Here is a 25,893-nt window from a genome sequence, read left to right as displayed (position 1 = left end):
CCCAGAGAACATATCTCTGTTATTCCTAGGCAGTTTTTTGCTTTTTTCTCTTTCAGAGTCTTAAATTTTTGTTAAATGTAGTGTCCAAGATGTTTAGCTGTACTTAGAGGAGGAGTAGAAAAAGTGTGTCTACTTTATCTTTCTGGAAGTGGAAGTCCCTTACAATTTATTTTTATTTGCTTTATTCTTATAGGTCTCTCTCTTTTCCTGCCTTGCGGTTTCAGGGCTCAAGATTCCTTAACCACACTTGTATAAATTCCTTTCCATGGGAAGAGAAGTTAAAATCCCAAGCCTAGAAGGGCTATGTGCATCGGGGGGAGGGGTGGAAACAGTTCCCGTACCCAAAGATGTACACTGGGCACTCTATAGATTTCTGGCTTTCTTTCACTTGCCTTTTAAGGCCTGGAGCCAACCGTAGAGGAGACAAGGATATTCAGATTATTTTATATTCACTAAGGGCTCTTTATCCTCTAGGGGAAAAAACAAGTTCTCATGACACAAGAGGAAGTTTCACCTAGAGATTTATAAGAACCTGTAAGTGGCACAGAGGAGCAGCTGGGGGTAGGGGGTGAGGGTCCCTTCCAGCTTGGCCTGGCCTCTGAAAGCTGGCTACTGAGTGTGAAACCCATCTGTGATACTTTCTTGGAGCTGAGCTTCTCTGGACTTCATCCTTCACTGAGTCTGCTTCTGCAAAAGCCTATTATTTAGGGAAATGTAACCTTGATGTGAAACAGCATGTGTTTCTAATCCAGCTAGACCTAGTCTGGGGCTTAGTTCCATCTTTTGCTAGCTGTATGACCTTGAAGTTCAGTCATCCACTTAAAAACCATCCTGTAGTGCCTACTCTGGGCCAGCCACCATGCTGGGTTTTGGGACAGAGTAGTGGTACTTTTCACTGCTCCCTTTCCTTTCCTTTGTGACCATAAGCACGTCATCAGCTGGTTTTATGTAAAAAATATGTAAAAAAATCAGACTACTTTACCCCATCACCTCATCTCTTTCCCAGGCTGTTATAACAAGTCCCCTGAGTCTGTTCTTTGCTCTAATCCTCTGCCTCAATTCATTATCTACATAGTAGCCAGGGTGATCTTTTAAAAACACGCACCAGATTAATGTTCTTTTGTTAAACCTCTCCAGTTCCATTCAGACATACTGGGAATGGAGTCCAGTCCCTCCTCATGGCCCACTAGGTCTTGTGTGGTCTGGTTTCCGCTCCCCCTCTGAGCTCATCTGGCATCCCTTTCCCATCATCCCGTCGGCTTTGGTCATGCCAGACTTCCCTTTTTGCCTGAAAACATCAAGCTTGTCCCCCCCTGGAGTTATTTGCTAGTTATTATCTCTGCCTCAGATAGTTTTTCATACAAGTTTGAATAGATGGTTTCTGGTTGTCATTAATAGTTTCAGTTCAAATGCTGTTCCTCCCCTGCTCTTTATGTTATATTCTATCCAGTCACCATGTCCCTACCCCTTCCTCTTAGTTAGCTCTTATCACAATTTGAAGTTATCTTGATTTGTCTACTAGTCCCAGCTCCACGAGAGCAGACATCACACTGTTTCCTTCATTGCTGTACATCTAGCATCTAGGACAGTTCCTGGCACAGAACGGTGAATATTTGTTGAGTAAAGTTGCTTAATCCTCTTCAGCCTCAGTTTCTGACTTGTTGCATTGGAATAATAATTAGCCAACAATACAGGGTTGTATTTAGAATTAAGTGAGATAATAAATGTATGTGAGGTACTTAGTACAATGCTTGGCTCACAGGAAGCCAAATAATAGATTTTCATTGTTTCCTCATGATTATATTATAATGTTCACTTCCATTCTCTCATACTCCTCTAGTACCCCCCCCCCTTTTTTTAAGAGAGGAAGTGTGAGTAGGGGAGGGGCAGAGGAAGAGGGAGAGAGAGAATCTTAAGCAGGCTCCATGCCCAGTGCAGAGCCAGACGTGGGACTTGGTTTCACGAACTGCAAAATCATGACCTGAGCCGAAATCAAGAGTTGGAGACTCAACTGACTGAGCCACCCAGGCACCCTGTCTAGTACCTGTTTTTGCTCCTAACGATCCATCTGGAGTGTCATGAGCATTTAATAGTGACAGATGCTGATTGGTCAGATGCTTGCAATGAAATCCTAACTTAGTTCTCTCTTGATCATGTTTTTCTGTACAGGTTCTACAGCTGGGCTCAGACATCCTTCCCCAGTACAAGCAAGAGGCACCAAAGACTCCCCCTCACATCATCTTACATTACTGTGTTTTTAAGACCACGTGGGATTGGATCATCTTGATCTTAACCTTCTACACAGCTATCCTGGTCCCTTACAATGTCTCCTTTAAAACCAGGCAGAACAACGTGGCCTGGCTGGTTGTGGATAGCATCGTGGATGTGATCTTTTTGGTGGACATTGTGCTGAATTTTCATACTACTTTTGTTGGACCAGCTGGGGAGGTGATTTCTGACCCCAAACTCATCCGCATGAACTACCTGAAGACGTGGTTTGTGATTGACCTTCTGTCCTGTTTGCCATATGATGTCATCAACGCTTTTGAGAACGTGGATGAGGTTAGTGCCTTTATGGGTGATCCAGGGAAGATTGGTTTTGCTGATCAGATTCCACCACCCCTGGAGGGGAGAGAGAGTCAGGTACATGCCTCAAATCTCAGACCTTGTTGTCATGTCTTGAAAGCTGAGTAAATGTGGGTGGTCAACAGGAGAGTAATTACATGGGTGGGAACTAGCATGGCTAATGTCTGGAACAGAGGGAGCATGCTTGATAGATATCCTCGCCTGCTGTTTTTGTCCTTTGGAGGTTTGGAGGCCCTGCATGTCCATGAGTGGATGTGGAAGAGACCAGAAGCTTCCTTCTTATTTTACGTGGAGTGCAAGCCACTGGCTCAGGGGTGGTGGGGCTGCAGAAGCAGGCATGCATTGCCACTGCATTGGTGAATCTTTCACTTGGTATGCAATTGCTGAATGCCTACTTACTGATTATTCTAATTATGGGGATTTTTGTATCATCTGCTGCTGACCTTTGGCTGTTGCATAACTAATTAACTCCTGGCAACAGGGATGCTATTTAACTCCCAGGTTTGCTTGCTTTTTTTTTTTTTTTTTTTTGTAAATGTTGGAAAAGAATGACTTGTTACTTGGCAATGACCACTGGAATTCAGCGGTCCATACTCTCCCTTGCATACATTTGCCGAGGGAGTCAGGCTACGGTCAAGTTCGCCCTGTGACTAAGAGGAGTAGTGCTATTGCTGGATTATGCTGCTTTGGATTGTTAGTCCTGCAGGCAATGGAGGGGATGAAGAGAAAAATGCTCTTTAAGTGTATTGGAATTAGGACATGCTCAAACAGTCAGTGAATGGGTGCCTGGGACGAGTTGCACAAGGAAGTGGCCACTGGCCTGGTTCAGGTGATTTTCTCCTTTGAAAAAGCAAGGATATCATGTCATCGCAAAGGAAAATGCAGATTCTTATCCAGCTTAAGTGTTACATGGGAGTTGTTCTTTCTTTTTCCTGCTGCCTACTTGATCCTCCAAATGCATTAAAGATCAAGTAGTTCGTCTGGTAAATCTTCAGCGTCATGTAGCAGTGGGCCCTCACTGCCTCAGATTACAGAGGGTCCTAGAAATCTCAGTCTAGCTAGGGTGTTACTTGGGTGGGTAATTCAGGAAGCCATCTGGAGACTGAGTTGAGGCAAGATTCACTTTCTGGGCTAAAGAGCTAATGGGACTAGTCTTGAGATAATTGGAAGGAACAGCCAGCTCCCTGCCAAGACCACAGGGCCTGGCCAGTGACTCTGTGACTTGCTGGTGGCATAATGATACCTCTCAGCCTTTAGATCAGTGTCAGTAATGGGTGAGGACTCCAGCCCTTTTCTCTTTGAGAACCCAGCTACCTACCACTTCTCTCTCCAGGAACTGATGTTGAGATGCTCTAAACCCAGAACAACCCCTACTTTTATCTGTGTGGTGTGTTTTAATGTACTTTGAAATCCCAATGACTAATGCTCTGGGTGGCTTGTGTGGATTTTGTAGCTGTATTGGATGAGTGAGACTGATCATTTACAAGAATAAATTGTCCCTAAAGCGAATGTTGGGATTCTTCAGTGTGAATTTGAGTACACGTTGGGAATGATATTTTTCTCTGTGAGCACATTTCTAGATTTTATGGTTAGTGAGGAAAGTATTATCATTTTGGCTCAGATAACTGAATGATTTCAGCCTAAAAGAGCTTCTCCTACACATATGGGAAATGAAATTTAACTTAAAAAAAGAACCTCTCGAGTTTTAAAAATAAACCATTTGCTATTTAGAGCAATAGCATTGAAAAATTGCAGATAAATAGAACAGTTCTTTGGCTTCTGCAGGTTCTTGTTAAACATTGACAGAGCCATAAACACATTTGTAAATGTGTCAAGACTACCTCGTCGGTTAGCAAAGCAGGGCTTCTCCTCAAGCTCTGTATGACAGGTTGGAAGTCCTTTGCCATCAGTCGTGAGTACCCCTGACATGGTTTCTGATTTCCACAGTCACTAAGTAGATTGGCTGGTAAGAAAAACACCAGTTACCTGTAGCTTTCTAGTTGGAAAGGGTTTAGCATCAAAGCTCTCACTACCATCTCTTGGTCATAAATAATAATATGAGTATTAAGGGGCTATAGCTATGATTTGCTTCCATAAAGACTTGATTTTGTATTTAATGATTTCTTTTCAAGCTTTGGCTGATACCCAAAATAATGCCTTTTCATAACATCCGTTGTGGTCTGGGGGAAGTCAGCACTAGGAAACTGAAGATTTGGCTCCTGGGCCTCTTGGTATCACCTGTTAAGACAGCTGGGACTTTCCAGAGGCACCTGGGTGGCTTGGTGGTTAAGCATCTGACTTCTGATTTCGGTTCAGTCCATGATCTCGAGGTTTGTGAGTTCAAGCTCCGCTTTGGGCTCCACACACACGGAGCCTGCTTGGGATTCTCTCCCTGTCTCTCCCTGCCCCTCCCTGCTCTCTTTCTCTCTCTCTCTCAAAAAAAAAAAGAAAAAAAAGCTGGACTTTGTGCAAGACATTTAGCTTCTCTGGATCACAGTTTTACTATCTATTCCTAGCTATATTTCCTATCTATGGCTACCTTTCCTGCCTGAAGGCATGGCCTCTGTGCAGTGGAATATTTGAGTTCCCTACTAGCTGCAAAGTGAGTTTGAGGACTTGTAAAATCTCACCTGTGTTCATTTTACCTCTAGGAGCTGATGATAAAAAAACAAGAAGCCTAGCACTTTGACCTCCTACTTGCAGTGGGGGTGGGAGGAAGATGGGATGGGAGGAGGACTCAGAGCCCAGGAGGACCACAAAGGTCATCCAGTTCAACCCTTTTAACTCACAAATAAGGGAACAGACTTGGAGAATATGACTCACTCAAGAGGATCCAGCAAATCATATGTTACAGCAATATTGAGTCTCCTTCTGACTCCTCTATATTCTTATATATTTTTTTACATGTTTATTTATTTTAGAGACAGAGAGACAGAGCGCAAGTGGGGGAGGGGCAGAGAGACACAGAGACAGAGACTGAAACAGGCTGCAGGCTCTGAGCTGTTAGCACAGAGCCTGATAAAGGGCTCAAACCCACGAACTGTGAGATCATGACCTGAGCTGAAGTCGGACACTTAACCGACTGAGCCACCCAGGTGCCCCAACTCTTTTCTATTCTTAATAGTAAAAGAATGGATAAAATAGGAACAAAACGTTGATGGACATAGTTGAGTCCAAACTGACCAAGAAGCTTCCAAAGTCTGTGGCTCACCCCTTGGCCTGGTTGTGGTGGTGGGGAAGTTGGGCACTGCATATGAGGAGTGGTACATCTGTATTCCCCGCAAAGCAACTGTGTTGGTGATGAGATGGGCAGTTGAGGCACTCTCTGAGGGACAGACCCAGCATGGTTTCCCAGGCATAGGCCTTTTGTTGAAAGATGCCATTAATTTAGTGGGAATGGAAGTTTGTGGGGCGGCGGTGGGGGGGGGGTGGTTTAGAGGAGGTCGGGGAGGGCATGAAAGGTATCCCAACTGTTGAACCTGGATTAGGCTGGATAAGAAAATTCTGATTAATGACTCAGCGGTTTCCCATCCGCTGCCTGCTGTCTTCTCGCACTCACTGTATCGTGGAGTTGCTGATCTAAGGTTGCAACTCCCTCTGCTCTAGTCCCTTTCTTTGGGGGAGTGTGAGGAGAAAAAAACATACTGACGCATTTCTCATAAAAAATACATGGAGCTGAATTCTCTCTGGTGTCTTCCTAATTATACCAATGGAACTGTATCCCAGTGGGGACCACCAAAGAAGAGGAATGTGCGGTGGTGGCTTTACCATCTGTGTGTGTCGGGGAGGGGGTGGGGGGGACTGGGGTGTGGGGGTGGGGTGGGGGCTCTTGAAGTGAAAGGACTAGACCCACCCAAGGCTTGGGTCAAGAAAGAACCAGGTTAAATTGCTAATGCCAGCCATTGTGAATCCAGTCCTGTGGATGTCGCCCACCTCCATGATTTAAGCCACACAAATGATCCCTTTTGACTCAACTTGTTTCACTTATGGAGATGGCCTCCATTTGCGTCATTGTCCAGTCTGTTGGTAATAATCTGTTTTGGAGGCTGTTTGGGAATATGTTTGCACATTAGTTAAACTGGTGGGAGCACAAAAGGTCTGGAAATGGGGTGAACCGACGCTTCAGTGGGTATGCTGAAGCAAAAGCCAAATGGGTCTCTCTCAAGCGCTTAGCGGATTACTGGCCTGGCGTACTTCATGGTTTAGAGACGGAATTATTCTTCACAAAACATATTCCCTTTCCCCAGGAAGCCTTATTGCCTACTGCCATTGGAGTGCACAGGGGGAGAATGCAGCCAGTCAGGCTACCTCGCAGGTCACAGTTCTGGGGCCAAGAGCTTCCTCCATCCCTGGCTCTGTAACTTGGGATGGCAGCACCACCAGCTGGTGCCGCTGACACAGCTGACCCTTGCCAAGAGCCTCTCTCACAGGAGATGTTCCCCTTAGAGCAGAACAGGACTGAGGAGTGAAAAGATAAATAGTATGGACAACAGCTTCCCTTTTAACTTTCCAAAACATTTCACACAGATTATCTTTATTCTAACTCTCCTGTGGCCATGCACAAACTGCAGTGAACTAGGAGGAAGGCAGTTTGTCAGTCAGGAGTCCCTCTGCTACCCAGCTGTGCAAACTTGTGCAAGCGTTTACTCTCCCTGGACTCTGTTTGTGTCACCTGCAAGCTGGGTCCATCCCAGCTTTAACTTTATGGATCTAGGGCACCTATTATCCTGGCTTTGCTGATGAGGGGAAAGGACCAGGCCATCCAGGTAGTGAAATGGGGCTTCATTCAGTCTCTGACTTCTAGGCTGCACTTTTCCCCAGGCAGGTCATGCTGCCTTATCACAGAATTGGAGCCAGAGTGAACCAAGCTGTGCATGTCGGTGCCCAAGTCTCCCTTTCTGAATCATTCCCCAGCATGGCCACTTCTGCTTCCCTCCTACACCACGGACAGGTGAGAGGTTTGAGCGGTCAGCATGGGCGACCCTAAGTGGAGGTTGCTGTTCCACATGTGCAGGGCTGGACAGTGAGTGTGAAGGTCACAAGTGACTCCAGCGGTCGGTCATCTGCCCTGCTTCTCTCTCCTTGGCAGATGGACTCCTTTCTAAGTTCCCCTAGGTTCACTGTTCCTGGCTCTTTCAGGCTTTCACTGATGCTGACAGCAAATTGGACCCCCATGTGTCGCTCAGCCTGTAAATTTGTGGTTGTCAGTCCTAACCTGTGGTTTTTATTTAGGTGGATGGACACCAGTTTAATTTTCACACAGGTGACTCCTGTGAGGTCAGCCGGAAGTCATGAGATGACCTGGGATTTCCTTTCCTAGAGTCCCAGCAATAGAGGCCATATCTATGGCTTGTAGTAGCAATTAAAAAAAATTAAGTCTTTTTCAGAGCAGTTTGAGGTTTATAGAAAAATGGAACAAAAAATGCAGAGACCACAGTTTCCCCTGTTGTCACCATCTTGCATCAGTGTTGACGTTGGTGATAGCCAATGTTGATACGTTATTATTAGCTGAAGTTCATAGTTGACTCTAGGACTCATTCTGTGTAGAGCACATTCTAAGGGTTTGACATGGCTCCATCATTATGTATCATACATAGTGTTTCACTGCCCTAAACATCTCTGTGCTCCACCTGTTCGTCCTGCCCTCCTCCCTAATCCCTGGCAACCACTGACCTTTTTACTGTCTCCATAATTTTGCTTTTTAAGAATGTCGTATAGTTGGAATCATATGGTATGCTGCTTTCACTTAGTAATATGTATGTAAGCTTTCTTCATGTCTTTTCGCGGCTTGAAAGCTCATTTCTTTTCGTTGGTGAGCAATATTTTGTTGAGTGGATGTACCATAATTTATTCAGTAAGAGCAATTAAAAAAGATACTGAAAACCATTGGTTATTCAAGCCTGATCAGTGCAGGCTTTGTCCTGGGATTTCCTCTTCCTGTGGGTCCCTTGGACACCGAGAGTGGACAGGAGCTGAGACCCTGGCAGGCAGACTGACATGTCTAAGCAGCCTGTGGTATCTCCTGGATAAACACTGACAGTGTTTAATTTAACACAAGTTGTTATGTCTGACACTATGATGGACAGGAAAGAAGATGTGCTATACTAGCCTCACGTTTCATATGCTTTTCCTTGGCATTTCTTTTATTTTTGCGCTATTTGTACATCCAATTTTGGCAAAACAAAAGAGGACAGGAGCAGACACACTATAGTTTTCATGTACATGTCTTGTTATGGGCACAAAGTACTGCTGATAGGCATGTTTCTCTTTTGCCAGCTCACAGCAGTGGCCAGGGGCCAAGGTCTGATGGCAGTGATGTTACCCGTGTTGTTGTTGTCTCCTCCATCTTACCCGTGAGGGGAATCCAGCCTAGATCTTTCCTTCTTATTTTTTATTTATTTTTAATATCAGTCTTCTTCCTAACTTGTGCTCAGAGCTCATAAAGGACTGTGGAGATCCTTGGAGCAAAATAGACTCAACTACTACCATGCCTCATTTCCCTCTGCTTTCTAACTGTCTGTTCTCCCCTAGGCTCTGTTCTAGCCAACTCCAAGTTCCATTTCTCTTTTAATTCTCCACCAGCTTTTCTTGGTACCTCTTTAGGGTTGTTCCTTCTTTAAAGAAATCTTATTGACTTGGGTGATCAGGGATGGGAATACAACTCTTCAAAGAGCTTGCAGTCTGATGGGGGCCACAGGTGATTGATGCCGGCAGAGAATGTGAGAGGTGCTGTTCTAGGGGTCAACTCAGGGTGTTGTGGCTTACAACTGGGGAGTACTTAGCCTAGTGAGAGAATCCAGGAAGGCTTCCTGGAGGAGATGGCTGGGGTTAGATTGGTGAGGAATAAGGAGGGTGTTCTTGGAAGAGGAGAGAGGATATGCAGAGGAGTTTGCTGTTAGGGCTGAGCAAGGCATTCACTGTGCCAAAGCAGAGTTGGCACTGGGGGAGGGAGGAGTAGTGTAAGGGAGGCAACATCCAGTGACAGAATCCTGGAGGCCTTCCAAGGAGCTTACATTTTATCATGTGGTCAAGAAGAAACCGTTAAGGGTTTTCATTAGATGTGTAACATGATCTGACTTTGATTTTTTTTAATGTTTATTTATTTATATTGTGTGGGAGAGAGCTCGAGCAGGGGTGGGGCAGAGAGAAAGGGAGGCAGAGAAGCTCAAGCAGGCTTTGCCCTGCCAGCGTGAGCCCGATGCGGGGCTCGAACTCACAAATCCTGAGATCATGAAGCCAAGAATCGGATGCTTAACCTACTGAGCCACCCAGACACTCAATCTTTGATGTTGAAGGTGTATCCAGGTGAGAGGGAGAGGGAAATATCACATCTTGCCTCCTGTAGTTCCCTTGAACCCAAAGCTGTCAGGCTGTTCCCTCCACCCCTGCACTGAAGCAGCCACCACCTCCCTGCCCCAGATCTCCCATTCCTCTGGCCCTCACCCCAATACCTGGCCAAGCCCCCACCCCGAATCCTGATTGGACCCAGTTCTCTGGCTCCTCCAGGCTATGCTCCAGTGCCTCAGCGTGACTGGAGAATCCATCCATGTAGACCCACCCTTAGTATACTTGGGGTGCCTACTGTGTTTCTCCAGGCACTGCCTTCCAGGACAGGTCATTTGTTCCCCTAACCCATTGAAGTCTGGCTATCACCTCCACCCCTACTCTGAGCCTTGCTCATAAATCAAGTGACTGCATGTGGGGGTTTATTGTTGGACTCTGTTACCATGTTCCATTGGTTTGTCAGTTCTTAGGTCAATACTGCACGGTGTTAATTAGCATAGCCTGACAGTAAGTATTAAAATCAGTTACCTGTGTTCTTTTGCTTCAAGATTGCTATGTCTATTTTAGGTCCTTTGCACATCTGTATAAATTTTAGAGTTGGCTTGCCAGATTCTGCTCCAACCCAAAAAAACCTGTTGGGATTTTCGACCAATTTGGAGAGAATGGAAGTCTTCATATTGAGTTTTCCAAATGTTGACCATAGAATATCCTTTAATTTAGGTCTTCTTTAATTAGCAATATATTAGCAAAATATTCTTAGCAATACTTTGTTGCTATTCTTTTTTTGTTGATGTTGTTAAACTTATTCCTAGATACCTAGTGTTTTCAGCACTCTGTAAATGGGACTTTTAAAATTTTCATTTCCTAATTGCTTTTTGCTGGTTTAAAGTGTTTTTTGTTTATTGACTTTGCAGCAGAGTTACCAAATTTGCTTATTAATTTGAATATTTTATAGGTTTCTTAGAAGTTTTTACATGTACAATGATGTCTTTGTGAATAAAAACTACCCTTTTTTCTCTGCAATGTCTTTATACTTTTAGTATTATTATTATTTTTTGACTTAGTCTTGGCTAGGATCTATAATATAATGTTGGATGGAAGTGGCTATAGCAGACATCCTTCTCTTGCCTTTCATCTCAGGGGGAATATGTTCAGTGTTTCACCATTAAGTATATTATTGACGTTAGTTGTTTATAAATATACTCTTTGTTAGATTAAGGACCGTCTCTTATATTCCTGGTTTTCTGAGAATTTTTATAATTAATGGGTTTTAAATTTCACTAAATAATTTTTCTGTCTTTATTGAAATCATGTTTTTTCCTCATTTAATTTAATAGTATTATTTATTAATTTCTTCCTTTAATTTAATTTATTAATTTATTAGTTATTAACTTATTAATTATGTTGGTTGACTTATTTTTATTTTTGAGAGAGAGAGAGAGAGAGTGTGTGTGTGTGTGTGAGAGAGAGAGAGAGAGAGAGCGAGAGGGGGGAGGGGAAGGGCAGAGAGAGAGAGAGGGACAGAGGATCTGAAGCGGGCTCTGTGCTGACAACAGCGAGCCCCATGTGGGGCTCCAACTCATGAACCATGAGATCATGACCTGAACTGAAGTTGGACACCCAACTGACTCAGCCACCCAGGCACCCCGATTGATTGACTTTTGAGTGTTGAATTAACCCTGCAGTCTGGAATAAATCCTAGTTGGTCATGATGTATTGTACTTTTTTATAACTGTAAATGATTTTCTAATATTTTATTTAGGGGTTTTGCATTTATGTTCATGAGAAGTGTTGGCCTCTAATAATTTTTTCCTCATGATATCCTTGTCAGGTATATGCAGGGAAGTGTATCTTCTTCCACTATTCTCTGAAAGAATTTGTGTAAGATGAGACTTTCCAGATATATAGGAATATAGGACCATTCAGGTATTTTTTTTTTCTCATGTCAGGTTTGCATTGTTAAAGATTTGGCCATTTCTTCTAGTGTGTCAAATGTACTGGCAAGAAATTACACATAATTTATGGTTATTTAAAAAAACTTTTTTAAATGTTCATTTTATTTTTGAGACAGAGAGATAGAGCATGAGCAGGGGAGGGGCAGAGAGAGAGAGAGAGAGAGAGAGAGAGAGAGAGAGAGAGAGAGAATCCCAAGCAGGCTCTAGGCTCTGAGCTGTCAGCACAGAGTGGAGCTCGAACTCATCAACCGTGAGATCACGACCTGAGCCAAAGTTGGACGCTCAACCGACTGAGCCACCCAGGCGCTCAATTTTAAAGAAATGTTGGATCTAAAGTGATTTCCTTTATTATTCATTGGTCATTTGTGTCATCTCTCTGTTCATCTTCATAAGTTTTGGTAGAGTTTTCTCAATTACATTAATCTTTTCAAAGAACCAACTTTTGGCTTTGTTAATTAATTGTCTGCTTTATATTTCATTGATTTTTGCTCTTATTTGTATATTTTCTTCTACTTCTCTGGGGCATTTAGTTTATTAGGATTAGCCTCCCCCCCCAACCAGGTTACTGGGATGGAATTATTGATTATTCAAGCAAAGATTTAATATGTGAACTTAAAGCTATTTAAATTTTTTTAATGTTTGTTTATTTTTGAGAGAGAGAGAAAGAGAGAGCAAGAGCACGTGCATGCCAGACAGAGGGAGACACAGAATCTGAAGCAGGCTCCAGGCTCAAGGCTGTCAGCACAGAGCCCGACGTGGGGCTTGAACTCATGAACTGTGAGAACATGACCTGACCAAAATTGGAGGCTTAACTGACTGAGCCCCCCAGGAACTCCTAAAGCTATTTTATCTCTAAAGACCTTTTAAGATCATCCCAGAAATTTTGACTTGTCATAATCTCATTATTCAGTTCAAAACACTTCTTATTTCCACTGTGATTTCTTTTGTTTCAAAGTGTGTTGCTTAATTTTCAACCTTTTGATAATTTTCTACTTACCATTTTGTTACTGATTTCTAGATTAATTTCTTAATGGTAAGAAAGTACACTATATGATTTCAATCCTTGAATTTTGTTGAGACTTGCTTCATGGTTTAGTATCTGGTCTATTTTGGTAAATATTCTATATGAAATTGCCAAAAATATATATTTTGAAATTGTTGAGTGTTTATTCTCTATAGACTAATTAGGTCAGGTAGATATATATTTTTTAATTTAAATTTTAGTTAGCCAGCATACAGTGCAATATTGATTGCAGGAGTGGAATTCAGTGATTCATCACTTACATATAACACCCAGCGCTCATCACAACAAGTGCCCTCCTTAATACCCACTTCCCATCTAGCCCATCTCCCACATACCTCCCTCCATTAACCCTCAGTCTGTTCTCTATCATTAAGAGTCTATCATTAAACAAACATTGTGGTTTGTTTCCTTCTCTCCTCTTCTCCCACCCCTTCCCATGGATTCATCTGTTTTGTTTCTTAAATTTCACATATGAGTGAAATCATATGGTATTTGTCTTCCTCTGATTTACTCATGTCACTTAGCATAATGCATTCTGGCTCCATCCATGTTGTTGCACATGGCAATATTTCTTTCTTTTTGATGGCCGAGTAATATTCCATTGTGTATATATACCACATCTTTATCCATTCATCGGTTGATGGACATTGGGCTCTCTCCACAGTTTGGTTATCATTGATAAGACTGCTGTATAAACATTAGGATGCATGTATCCCTTCAAATCTGTATTTTTGTATGCTTGGGTAAATACCTAATAGTGTAATTGCTGGATCATAGGGTAGTTCTATTTTTAGTTTTTTGAGGAACCTCCACATTGTTCTCTAGAGTGGCTGCACCAGTTTGCATACCCACCCAACAGCACACCCTTGCCAGCACCTGTTGTTTCTTGTGTTGTAAATAGAGTTTTAAAAATTGTCTGTATTACTAATTATTTTGTCTACTTGTTCTGTAAGTTACTGAGAAAGGGGTATATACAATCTTTAATTATGGAATTTTTTTATTTCTATGAATTTTTGCTTTGTAGATTTTGGAGCTATGTTACTAGATGTATACACAGGTAGGACTGCTTTGTCTTCCTGTTGAATGAGTTCTTTTTTTGTTATTAAATATTCCTGTTTTTATTTAATAATACTTATTGCATTTAAGCCTACTTTGTCTGAGGTTAGCATAGACACCCAACTTTCTTTTGGATAGTGTCTGCATGGCGTGCCTTTTTCCATTTCTTTTCTTTACATTTCCTGTGCCTTATTTACTGAAGTATAGTTGACAAACAATGTTACATTAGTTTCAGGTGTTCAACATAGTGATTCAATAGCTCTGTGTGCTGTGCTACCTACAACTGTAGCTACTATACAACACTATGGCAATAACATTGACCATATGCCCTATGCGGTACCTTTTATTCCTGTGATTTATTCATTCCATAACTGGAGGCCTGTACCTCCTACTCCCCTTTACCCATTTTTTTCCTGTACCCCCCACACCCTTCCCTCTGGCAACCATCGGTTTGTTCCTTATATTTATGGGTCTGTTTCTGCTTTTTTGTTTGTTCGTTTGTTTTTTTTATGTAGATTCCACATATAAGTGAAATCATACGGTATTTGTCTTTCTCTGACTGACTTATTTCACTTAGCATTTTACTTTCTGGATCCACCCAGGTTGTTACAAATGGCAAGATTTCATTGTTTTCATGGCTGAGTAATATTCCAATGTGTGTGTGTGTGTGTGTGTGTGTGTGTGTGTGTGTGTGTGTGTGTGTGTGTGTATACCACTTATCTATTCATCTGTCGGTAGACACTTGGGCTGTTTCCATAATTTGGCTATTGTAAATAATGCTGCCATAAACATAGGGATACATATATCTTTTTGAATTAACGTTTCTGTTTTCTTTGGGTAAATACCCAGTAGTAGAATTACTGCATTTCAGGATATTTCTACTTTTTATTTTTGGAGGAACCTCCATACTGTTTTCCACAGTGGCTGCACCAATTTACATTACTGCAAACAGTGTCTAAATGTTCCTTTTTCTCCACATCTTGGTCAACACTTGTTATTTCTTTTTGATAGTAGCCATTCTGACAGATGTGAGGTGATATCTCATAGTGGTTTTGATTTGCATTTCTCTGATGATTAGTGATGTTGAGCATATTTTCATGTGTCTGTTGGCCATCGATGTTTCTTGTTTGGAATAATGTCTACTTAGGTTCTATGTCCATTTTTCAAATTGGATTATTTATTTATTTATTTACTTATTGGTGTTGAGTTGTATAAGTTCTGTATATATTTTAGCTATTAACCTTTAATTAGATATATCATTTGCTTTATCTTCTCCACTCAGTATGTTGCCTTTTCATTTTATTAATGGTATTCTTCCACGGTGCAAAAGCTTTTCATTTTTGATGTAGTCCCAATAGTTTATATTTGCTTTTTTCCCCCTTGCCTAAAGAGACATATCTAGAAAAATGTTGCTAAGGTTGATGTCAAAGAGATTATTGCCTGTGTTTTCTCCTAGGACTTTTATGGTTTCATGTCTTGCTTAGATCTTTAATCCATATTGAGTTTTTTTTGTGTATGGTGTTAGAAAGTGGTCAACATACATTCTTTTGCATGTAGCTGTCCAGTTTTCCCAGTACCATATACTGTCTTTATCCTACTGTGTATTATTTCCTTTTTTGTCATAGATTAATTGACCATATAAGCATGGGTTTATATATGGGACTCTCTATTCTGTTCCATTGATTTGTGTGTCTGTTTTTGTACCAGTGCCATACTGTTTTGATTATTATAGCTTTGTAATATATCTTAAAAATCTGTGATTGTGATGCCTCCATCTTTGTTGTTCTTTCTCAAAATTGCTTTGTCTATTCAAGGTCTTTTTTGGTTCCATACAATTTTTAGGATTATTTGGTCCAATTCTGTGAAAAATGCTATCAGTATTTTGATAGGGGTTGGATTGAATCTGTTGATAACTTTGAGTAGTATGGACATCTTAACAGTTCCTCCAATCCATGATCATGGAATATTTTTCCACTTGTCTGTGTTGTCTTTAATCTCTTTCATCAAATTTTATAGTTTTCAGAATACAGGTCTTTCACCTTCTTGGTTAAGTTTGTTCCCAGGTATTTTATTCTTTTTGGTGCAATTGTAAATGGAATTGTTATCTTAATTTTGCTTTCTGATACTTTGTTATTAGTATGTAAAAAAAAAGGCACAACAGATTTCTGTATATTAATTTTGTATCCTGCAACTTTACTGAATTCATTTATCAGTTCTAATAGTTGTTTTGGTGGAGTCTTTAGGATTATTTGTGTATAGTCTTGTGGCCATATTTAAAAAAAATCTCTTGTAAATAGCAAAGGATTGAGTCTTTTTTATTTGTTGAAAATCTGGTCTATCAACAGTTGTCTTATAATTGGAATATTTAGTCTACTTACTTTTATCATAGTTGTTGCTATCACTGTGTTTTAGTCTGTCATCTTGCTATTTATTTTCTCTTTCCCATACTTGTTTTGTGGTTCCTATTTCTTTTTTTTCCCAAGCTTCTTTGTATGAATTAAGTATTTGTTTATTATTCCATTTAATTTCCTAACTTAGTTTTTTAGTTGTATATATTTTTATTATTCCTTCAGTGCTCTCCCTAGAGATTACAGCTGCATCCTCCACATATTGAAAGCTATTCAGTTAGTACTTTTACCCCTTTGCAAACTACATAAGATATCTTCACAATAAGATATCTTATTTAATTCTATTTAACCTCCTTTTTATCCTTTGTGTTATTTTTGTTATAAACCCACAGGTCTTTGTTGCCATTATTGTTTTAAATAGCCAATATTATTTTTTTGTTGAAAAAAATTTTTTAATGTTAATTTATTTTTGAGAGAGAGAAAAGTGCAAGGAGAGGAGGGGCAGAGAGAGACAGAGACACAGAATCTGAAGCAGGCTCCAGGCTCTGAGCTGTCAGCATAGAGCCCAACGTGGGTCTCAAACTCATGAACTGTGAGATCATGACTTGAGCCAAAGTCGGACACTTAACCAACTGAGCCACCCAGTCACCCCTAAGTAGCCAATATTCTTTCGTATTTATTAATATATAATATTAATACATTATTAATTATATTATTAATATAATGATATTAATAATATTAATATATTTTCTTTTTAGTTTTGTATTTCTTGGGGGGAGGGGGATCAATTTCTTACAGCCTGAGCATCTCCTTTCGTTCTTTTTCCCAATGCTGTTCTTTTGGTGATGAACTTTTAATTTTTTTTAATGTATTTGTTTATTTTTGAGACAGAGAGAGACAGAACATGAGCAGGGGAGGGGCAGAGAGAGAGGGAGACACAGAATCAGAAGAAGGCTCCAGGCTCTGAGCTGTCAGCACAGAGCCCAACGCAGGGCTCGAACTCACAATAGTGAGATCGTGACCTGGGCCAAAGTCGGACCCTCAACCAACTGAGCCACCCAGTGCGCCTTTTGATGATGAACTTTTAAAATCATTTGTTTGAATGCATCTTATTTTGGATTATTTTCTCAAGGTATAAAGTCATAGGTTTGCTTTTTTCTTTTTAAACCTATTAGCCATTTAAATATGTTATTACTTCTGATGAGAATTCAGATGCCATTCTTTTGTCTTTCTCCTGAATGTGATGTGTCTTATTTTCCTCTGCATCTTTTAAAATTTCTTCTATATTTTTTTATTTTTAAATTTTGACTGTTAAGTTCCTGGGTCAGATTTGTCGTTGTTCGTTTATCTTGCTTCAGATTTGCTGAGATTCTTGAGTTTGTGGATTGATGGCTTTGATAATTTTTGGAAAAATCTTGGCTCTTATTTATTTTAGAGAGTACTTCTGCATCCTCTTTTTTCTTTCCTTCTAGGACTCCAGTTATATAAACATATTTCATATGTTTCTTGTGTTCTGTTCTGTTCTTTATTCTCTTTTCCATCTATGATTCAGGTTGACTAATTTTTATTGACCTATATTCGAATTCACTAATCCTATTTCTGCTATAATCAGTCTGCTGTTAAATCTATCTGATTAATTTAAAATATAGGTTTAGTTGATTTAAAATATAGATTTGTTTCTAGAATGCCCATTTGATTTCTTTTTTCCCCTTTTGTAATAAGTTAGTTGAGATACAATTCAGATACCACACAATTCACCCATTTAAAGTGTACAACTCAGTGGGTTTTAGTATATTTCCAGAGTTGTGCAACGGTCACCAAAATCAAGTTTAGAATATTAACAATTAAAAAAAAATTTTTAATATTTATTTATTTTTGAGACAGAAGGAGCAGAGCATGAACGGGGGGAAGGCCAGAAAGAGAGGGAGACACAGAATCTGAAACAGGGTCCAGGCTCTGAGCTGTCAAGCCCGATGCGGGGCTCGAACTCACGGACCACGAGATCATGACCCGAGCTGAAGTCGGATGCTTAACCGACTGAGCCACCCAGGCGCCCCTAGAATATTAACAATTTTTTAATCATGGTAAATACATAGAACATAAAATTTACTACCTGGACCATTTTTAAGTGTCCAGTTCAGTGGTGGTAGGATATTACTCATTGTCTTGGTCTCAACACTACCATTCACCCACAGAATTCTTTTCACTTTGCAAGACTAAAACTCTGTGCCTATTAAACAATAACTCCCCATCTACCCATAAATGCAGGTTTTGTGTGTACAACAAACTTACTGTTGATGGAGTCTGAGACACAGGGAGGTTGGTGCCATTATTGGAAAGTACATCGCTTGTGAGAGGCGGAGCAAATCTTGTCTTCCCATTTGAGGAGGTTCCAGAATTATGGAATATTTGGATGATTACGTGTTTAACTTTGAGTTCACTGCAGCCTGGGGGCCCCATTTAGATGATTGTGGCTTCTATTGGAATTATCCAACCCAAAACAACAACAGCATCCATGGCCACATATACAAAAAGGGAGTCTGAAGGATGTGGAAGCTACACTAAGGGCTTTTGAGATTACACCTTCTCAGAGAATTGGTGTCTAGTGTTATTTCCCCAAGCACAGGAAAGCTCTGTGGATAAGACATAAGGTTTGAGGATTAGGTGTATCTCAGGGTGTAGGGAGGCAAGAGAGCATTGCCTGTCTGATGGCCAAGGCCTTTGTAAGAACTCAAGGCTAAGCCTTCCTTTAAGAAGTAGTAGTTTTTAAGAAGTAGTAGTTTCTGTGTGTCTGTGCTGTTACCTTCTTTTTTTTCCCTTTTTCCACTTATTTATTTATTTTTTAAATTATATCCAAGTTAGTCAGCATATAGTGCAACAGTGATTTCAGGAGTAGATTCCTTAATGTCCCTTACCCATTTAGCCCATCCCACAACCCCTCCAGTAACCCTCTGTTTGTTCTCCATATATAAGAGTCTCTTATGTTTTGTCCCCCACCCTGTTTTTATATTAGTTTTGCTTTCCTTCCCTTATGTTCATCTATTTTGTATCTTAAAGTCCTCATATGAGTAAAGTCATATGTTTGTCTTTCTATGACTAATTCAGCTTAGCATAATACCCTCCAGTTCCATCCATGTAGTTGCAAATGGCAAGATTTAATTCTTTTTGATTGCCGAGTAATACTCCATTGTATATATATACCACATCTTCTTTATCCGTTCATCCATCGATGGACATCTGGGTTCTTTCCATACTTTGGCTATTGTTGATAGTGCTGCTATAAACACTGGGGTGCATGAGCCCTTTGAATGTGCTTTTACCTTTTTAATATGTTGGGAGTTTTTAAAGGCAATAATGGTGCTCAATGCATATTAATTGATGGCATGAATGTCACTGTCCACGTATTTGATTTAGAGCATAGGGGAAGCATTTGTCTTAGGTTGAATGAGAAACTCCCTCATAGAGAGATATGAGATGGTCAAGAAAAGTCCCTTACAAATATTATTTCTCCCACTAGCCTGCTTGAAATCTTTTGACTTTTATGCCTCTTGTTATTTGTTACATGTTTTCATATTAAGCAAAGTAACAAATCAAAATAATTGTAATTGTGGGAATAGTGGTAGGCAGTGGTCTCTCGTGACCTTTGGGGAGCAAGAGGGGTGTGTGTTCACTGTCAGACCACGGCCTTGTGGGGTGGAGGCCTGCTGTGAAGTTTCCTAAAGCATGGCCTGCCCCAGAGACATGGAGGGTGTCACCAGAGATGGGCTGTCTTCTTCACAGTGGTCCAAAGATGGACCAGCAGAAGTGGTGCAAATAGTGAATACAGATTTAGGTGTGCTGTAAACAGATTGCCAGGTGGATGTGGGGCTATGTAGGAAAGAGAGATGGAACCTCATTAAAAGGAAACATAAAGAAAAAGGAAACAAAGAGTACTAGGCAATAGAAGAGACTTACCTTTTTTAGTTACATTTTTGTATAACCAGAGTTCTTTGAAAGGGACGTGTATAAATGAAAAGCTTCTATTTGAATAGAAAAAGCAACAAAAAGCATTGCAACACTTGGAGGAAAGAATGGGGCCTTGTAAATAATGTCATTTTAAATGTTTTACAGAACCCCTTCTTTATGTCTTATTCCAATAGAAGTGTTTTGTTTTGTTTTTTAAAGCAACCACTAGAGCAGATGAGAGAGTAAATATGAATGTGTTTTGTGCTCTTTGAGAAAAGAATGACAGAAACATGCCTCTATTTATTCACCAGTCATTGACTGAACAGCACAAATAATAGAGCTCTGTGTTAAATTCTTTGGGAATTTTAGAGGAAATAAAATTTCTTCAGGCTGAGGGTTTTGAGCCAAGTCTACAGGAAAGGGATAGCCAGAGACTGGCAGATAGAATTGTCACTTGGTCAAACAATGTAACTTTCATGATGAAATAACCAATTGCCTGTCTGACTCTGTCACTGACTAGCTATGTGACCTTGGGCACATTAGTTATCCTCTCTTAACTTTGGTGTTCTTATCTTTAATGAGGGCAGTGTCTGTCTTTCAGGGTGTCATGGGCATTAAATTAGGTAACATGTGTGAATGGGTGCAGTCCCTGGCACATCGCTAGCACTTAGGAACTAGGACTGCTGTTATTGTTTCTGTTTGCTCAAGAAATGATCCAAAAGAGTGATGATTACTTTCCTCATGAAGATAGTTGGCCCTGGGAAGTATTGCTGTTGGGAAGCTCTTCTTTATTCCTGAGCACATGGGCTTGAACCACCTGATGACCATTCACACGCCACCCTTCGTGGAGCCTTGGCTAAAAGTGAGAGGCCCCCAAATGCAGGAGAGATTTTGCAGAGATTTTGCATTAGAGGTCTAAAGGCCAGACCAGAATAGCCATGCTTAGGGCTCACTCCATTTTCTGGTTCTGGGTACAACTTGATTGCACATTAAAATTACCTAGGTTACCTGTTGAAAATACATATTCTCAAGCTCCACCCCAGTCTGCTGATTCTGAGTTCCTGAAACTCATATTTTTAACATTCTCCTCAGCTGGTTCTTCTGTGGCCATCCCTGACTAGCATTTGGAGTCATCTCGGACCATTGGAAACTTTCCTGATGGGCTGTTAGTGGCCTCACCGATGTTCTAGGCCTTAGCTGTGTGCTCCGTTTTCCTGGCTCTTGGGATGTCTTTAGATGTTGACCGGTTCTTTGGGGTGTCCTCCTCTCTCACAGGCATGCCTTCTCTGGGTTCTTAAAGCCTGCACAATCACCCCAAATATGAATCAACAAACAAGTACTAAGCTCTAGAGCATCAAAGTATGCAAACAAAACAGAACAAGTTCTTGTTCCCTTTGTTCTTCATGCATTGGTCTGTGACACACACCTCTTTATACTGTAGTGGTGATAATAATTATACCATAAAAAATAGCTCCTGTTTATTAGGCACTTATTACGTGCTGGGCATGTACTGGGCTAAGTGCTTGATGCTTATCATCTAATTTTGTTTTATTTTCACAATTCAATGAAGGAGACTTACTCCCATTTTATAAGAGAGGAGATTGAGGCTAAGAGTGGCCATATTAGGGAGGACTTGAAACTTTGGTGTCCCCACTCCCCCAACCTCTTACATATGCTAAATGCACCTGACAGGTTAGGTTAGTGAATGCAGGGATGCCTAGGTACTTGCAAAGTGCTCTGAGAGCCCAAGGAAGTTGTTAAATTGGCATGATGGGACACTTCATGGAGGAGGGGGCAGATGGGCCATGCCTTGAGGGAGTAGGCTTGTTTTGACAGATGACACTTTGACCAAGCAGATTTTCCTCACTGCCATGGCTGGAATGATTCAGGACTTCAGTGTCATAACATCTCTGGGTGGTTTGGGGGGTGGGGGGGGGGGCGTAGCCTATTTTTGTTACTTGTTGACATGGTTGTGCTAATATTGATAATATTCTTCCTTGAGTCATAGTTTACAAAGTAGAGTTTAAAATGTAGAAAACATATAAAAATGTTTACATTTTACAACTTTTCAGAGGAAACACAGGTGGAAATAGAAGGTTCCCAGTATAAAAGGTGGTTATTTTAAAGGACTGCCTTGGCTTTGTTGAGGGTCACTGGAGAAACATGTCTTGAAGCTGACCCTTCTTTAAGAGTAGTTAGGAATGCCAAAGTTTAGGAAGTTTTAACCAGGGGAAAACTAGGATCAGGAGACAGGAGTGAAGAGGGACCCTCTAGCCTGAGCAAGTAGCATAGCCAAAGCCTGGAGGTAGAACCTGCATGGTGTGTTCAGAGCATAGGGAGCTGCCCTGTAGGGGCTGGAACATAGTGTGTGAGGGAGGGAGTGGGAGATGAGTCTTGAAAGGTGGGATTGTGGGGGCACCTGGGTGGCTTAGTCGGTTGAGTGACTGACTTGATTTCAGCTCAGGTCATGATCTCATGGTTCATGAGTTCAAGCCCCATGTTCTCTGCATTGACAGCTTAGAGCCTGCTTGGGATTCTCTGTCTCCCTCTCTCTCTCTGTCTCTTCCCCTCCCCTGATTATGCTCAGTCTCTCTCTCTCTCTCTTAAAATAAATAAATTAATTAAAAAAAAGAAAGTTGTGATGGTGGAGGCTTTGAATTTGGGGTACCCTTTTGATGGAGGTATATACATCCTCGACTTTAACTCCAGTGTGGGGGATTAATTTTACATCCTCTTATCCAGTAGGGGCCAAAGGAAGGGCCTTTGGGGAGCATCCCACATGGTTATCTCACCTGTTTTGCCATAATCCCTGTTGGTATAACAAAGTATATGTTGTCCAGGTTATTGTGGAGTTCTAAAGAAGCTACATACACTCCATATTGTAATGCTTTAGCACTTTACATTTTTTCCATATGAAATATCATTTTTGATTCTCATCATCAGAACGGTTGGAGTATTGCTCTTGGGTCCAGTAACAGTTGTCATTTACTGAATTTCTAAAATGTGTTCCCACCTGTGTCAGTGCTTCACAAACATCACTGAATCCCCACAACTGTGCAAGGTAGTTGTCAATTTTTTTTGTCTTGGCTGATGAGTAAAGCAAAGTTTAGAAAGCTTCAATAACTTTTTCTTAGAGGCCCCATCCCAGGGTTTAGAAACCAGACTTGTCTTACTGCTGAATCCATGTTCTTTCCACCAAGCCTTGCCACTGCCTCTGTCTTCCTGCTGGGGAACCTAAGGTCCAGAGGGGGTATCTTGTCCAGGGCACACTTGGAATGGTGAGACAGTAGCTTGTCCAGGTTACTGTGAGTCTTTTCTTGACCTGTGAGCACCCTACTGGCTGCCAGATACCCCTAGTATAACCCTTAGTATAACATGAGTTATCGGCCAGCTGGCCCCTCTGGAATGTTGTAATATTCATTCTTCATTTGTTCAAGGATACACAGTCTTCCCTCCCTGAGTAGTTAGGACTCCGAACTCCTTCCTAGGGTTGACAGCTTAGTCATTATACCGTCCTCTCATATTTACAATTGTATTCACCCATACTTGCTGTGTAAACCTCCAGAAACAGCCTGTTTATAAAGGGTCCTTTGACAAGGCTGTACCTCCAGTCTGATTTGAGGATGCTGCTATATAATTCATTACAGGTTGGCATTAGCTAAATAGAATATAATCCATCATGCTTATTAGATGTGGTGGGGGAGATGTGCACCCTGAAGTTTCAGCAGGAAAGACACATTAAATATAAATAAGCTTGCATATTTTCCCAGGCAGCTGGATATGTGGAGTGGGGCCATGTGTTTATAACATAGCAGCTTTTCTGCAGTGGCACAGAAGAAATAGTGGGGGCTGGGGAAGAGAAAGCACTTAGAAGCCTTGGAAGTAAACTGAGCTAGTTACAAAGTACCTCTTAGAAAAACTAAATAGTAAAATGTGTGAGTGGAAAACCGAATAAGTGGTTCTTGAGGTAATTACCAAAGATTTCTCAGGTAAGGATGGAGCTTTCTCCAGGCACAGGTATCTCGACACCTACAGGGTCTCCTAGTTACCCAGTGTTTTTCACAGCATTTGGGCACTCTGGCTGTTTTCAGTCGCCTGAAGTGCTACATATACTCTACATTCTAGTTAGTTTGCAGCTCTTTCATTTTTGTTCCTCAACATCAAAACAAACCTTTATTAATAGCCTCATTTTAAGAGGCGCTAGGGCATATGAGGTCTATGGCTTGGTTCAGTCCATATTTTGGAGGATGTGCCCTTGAAGGCAGCACTGTTGTAACTGGCTACCTAAATCTCAAAATCAACCCAGTATTTAAATACCCATATGGATAGGCTCTAATACTGGGTTTGTTTGTGTATTTCCCAGCTGGATAGCAAATCTCAGCTCATGGCTAATAATAAGAAAATTCACAGACTGGTTGTGATGTGTATTTCTTTCTTTTTTTTTTTATTTTTTAAGTTTATTATTTGTTTTGAGAGAGAGCAAGCACAAGTGGGGGAGGGGCAGAGAGAGAGGGAGAGGAAGAATCAGAAGCAGTCTCCATGCACTGTCAGCGCAGAGCCCAACGGGGGCCTTAATTTCATGAATGGCGAGATCATGACCTGAGCTAAAATCTAGAGTCGGTTGCTTAACCGACTGAGCTGCTCAGGCACCCCTTGATGTGTATTTATGATCACAATGAATACTTGGTGTCTTTTACCTTTATTTTTGCTTCATAAACATGTTGGAAGTTCATCAAAAAAAAATTACCTACAGTACAAGCTAACATCTATAAGAGTCCTGAGTTTAGTAGTGTGGCACTTGTGTGGGGCAGGTGCGTTGAAATAACACAAAGCTTGGCCCCAACTATGTTTTCTTTTACCACTGGTGGGCTGGCCCATGATCACAGGGGCAGTGACAGAGGATGTGAAAGTGCCATTGCTTGATCCAGCTCATTCCTGGAAAAGCCACCTTTTCCAGTAATACCATTCTTTTAGAAAAGAAAAAAAGGAAAGAAACAGAGCTACCTAGTTTTCATTTCCTATTGGACACCTTGCCACACTTATTCTGTCTCTCTCCTGGTTGTAGCTCAAACCTAAGGACATGCATTGACCATCTCTTATTTTCATCCTACTAAGCATGTCAGTCTCTGGGGCATGATAGAGACACACACAGCTCGTTGGGCAGCACTGCCACTGTGGTGAAGGACATTTTCTTGCTTTATTAAACGTTGTCAAGTCTAATATTGAGCAGACAGCACAGCATGAAGCATAGCTTCCATTTTATTTTGGTTTTCTTCTAGAGTAAGAATCTGATTGTCTTCGTTTTCACTCTACTGGAACATGGGCACTTCTTCCCTGCTGAAATTCATATATTAAACAGATATTTGTGTAGAGGGCTTATACGTCTTCTGTTTTCACAGAATCCAATCTAAATTAATCATTATGATCATTTCTTATGTCTTGGAGGCAGCACTTTCAAATGTGTTACTTCTAAATATTTATCCCATGACCAGGAGGTGGATTTCCCAGGTGATAGCTTATTGCAATAAAGCTGGCTCGCGTTGCTTAGTTTATTTTAATTTCATCTGAATTTTTAAACAGTTCTCAGCCTATCTTGCAATAATAAAGGTTTTTATTACTTTTCACATCCTTTTCCTATCTGTTATTTAATTCTGTTCTCAACATCCTTATGTGGTTGTTGAGAATTTTATGGAAA

The 25,893-nt window shown here is 40.9% G+C and overlaps 1 protein-coding gene across 3 annotated transcripts in view; it reads left to right on the top strand.

Moving 5' to 3' along the window:
• Positions 1-25,893, top strand: part of KCNH1 (potassium voltage-gated channel subfamily H member 1) — a 372,723-nt gene that overhangs the window by 72,233 nt on the left and 274,597 nt on the right. For 2 of the 3 annotated variants that reach the window (XM_027074501.2, XM_027074503.2), the window contains exon 6: positions 2,170-2,643. In XM_027074501.2, the coding sequence (XP_026930302.1) occupies positions 2,170-2,643 (474 nt within the window). The remainder of the gene's footprint in view (positions 1-2,169; positions 2,644-25,893) is intronic. The other variant, XM_027074502.2, reaches the window with a different exon arrangement.

The sequence above is a fragment of the Acinonyx jubatus genome, chromosome E4 (genome assembly GCF_027475565.1).
Source record: "Acinonyx jubatus isolate Ajub_Pintada_27869175 chromosome E4, VMU_Ajub_asm_v1.0, whole genome shotgun sequence".
NCBI classification, from domain to species: domain Eukaryota; kingdom Metazoa; phylum Chordata; class Mammalia; order Carnivora; family Felidae; genus Acinonyx; species Acinonyx jubatus.
The sequence above is the reverse complement of the archived record's forward strand: the minus strand, read 5'-3'. Positions and strand labels throughout refer to the sequence as shown.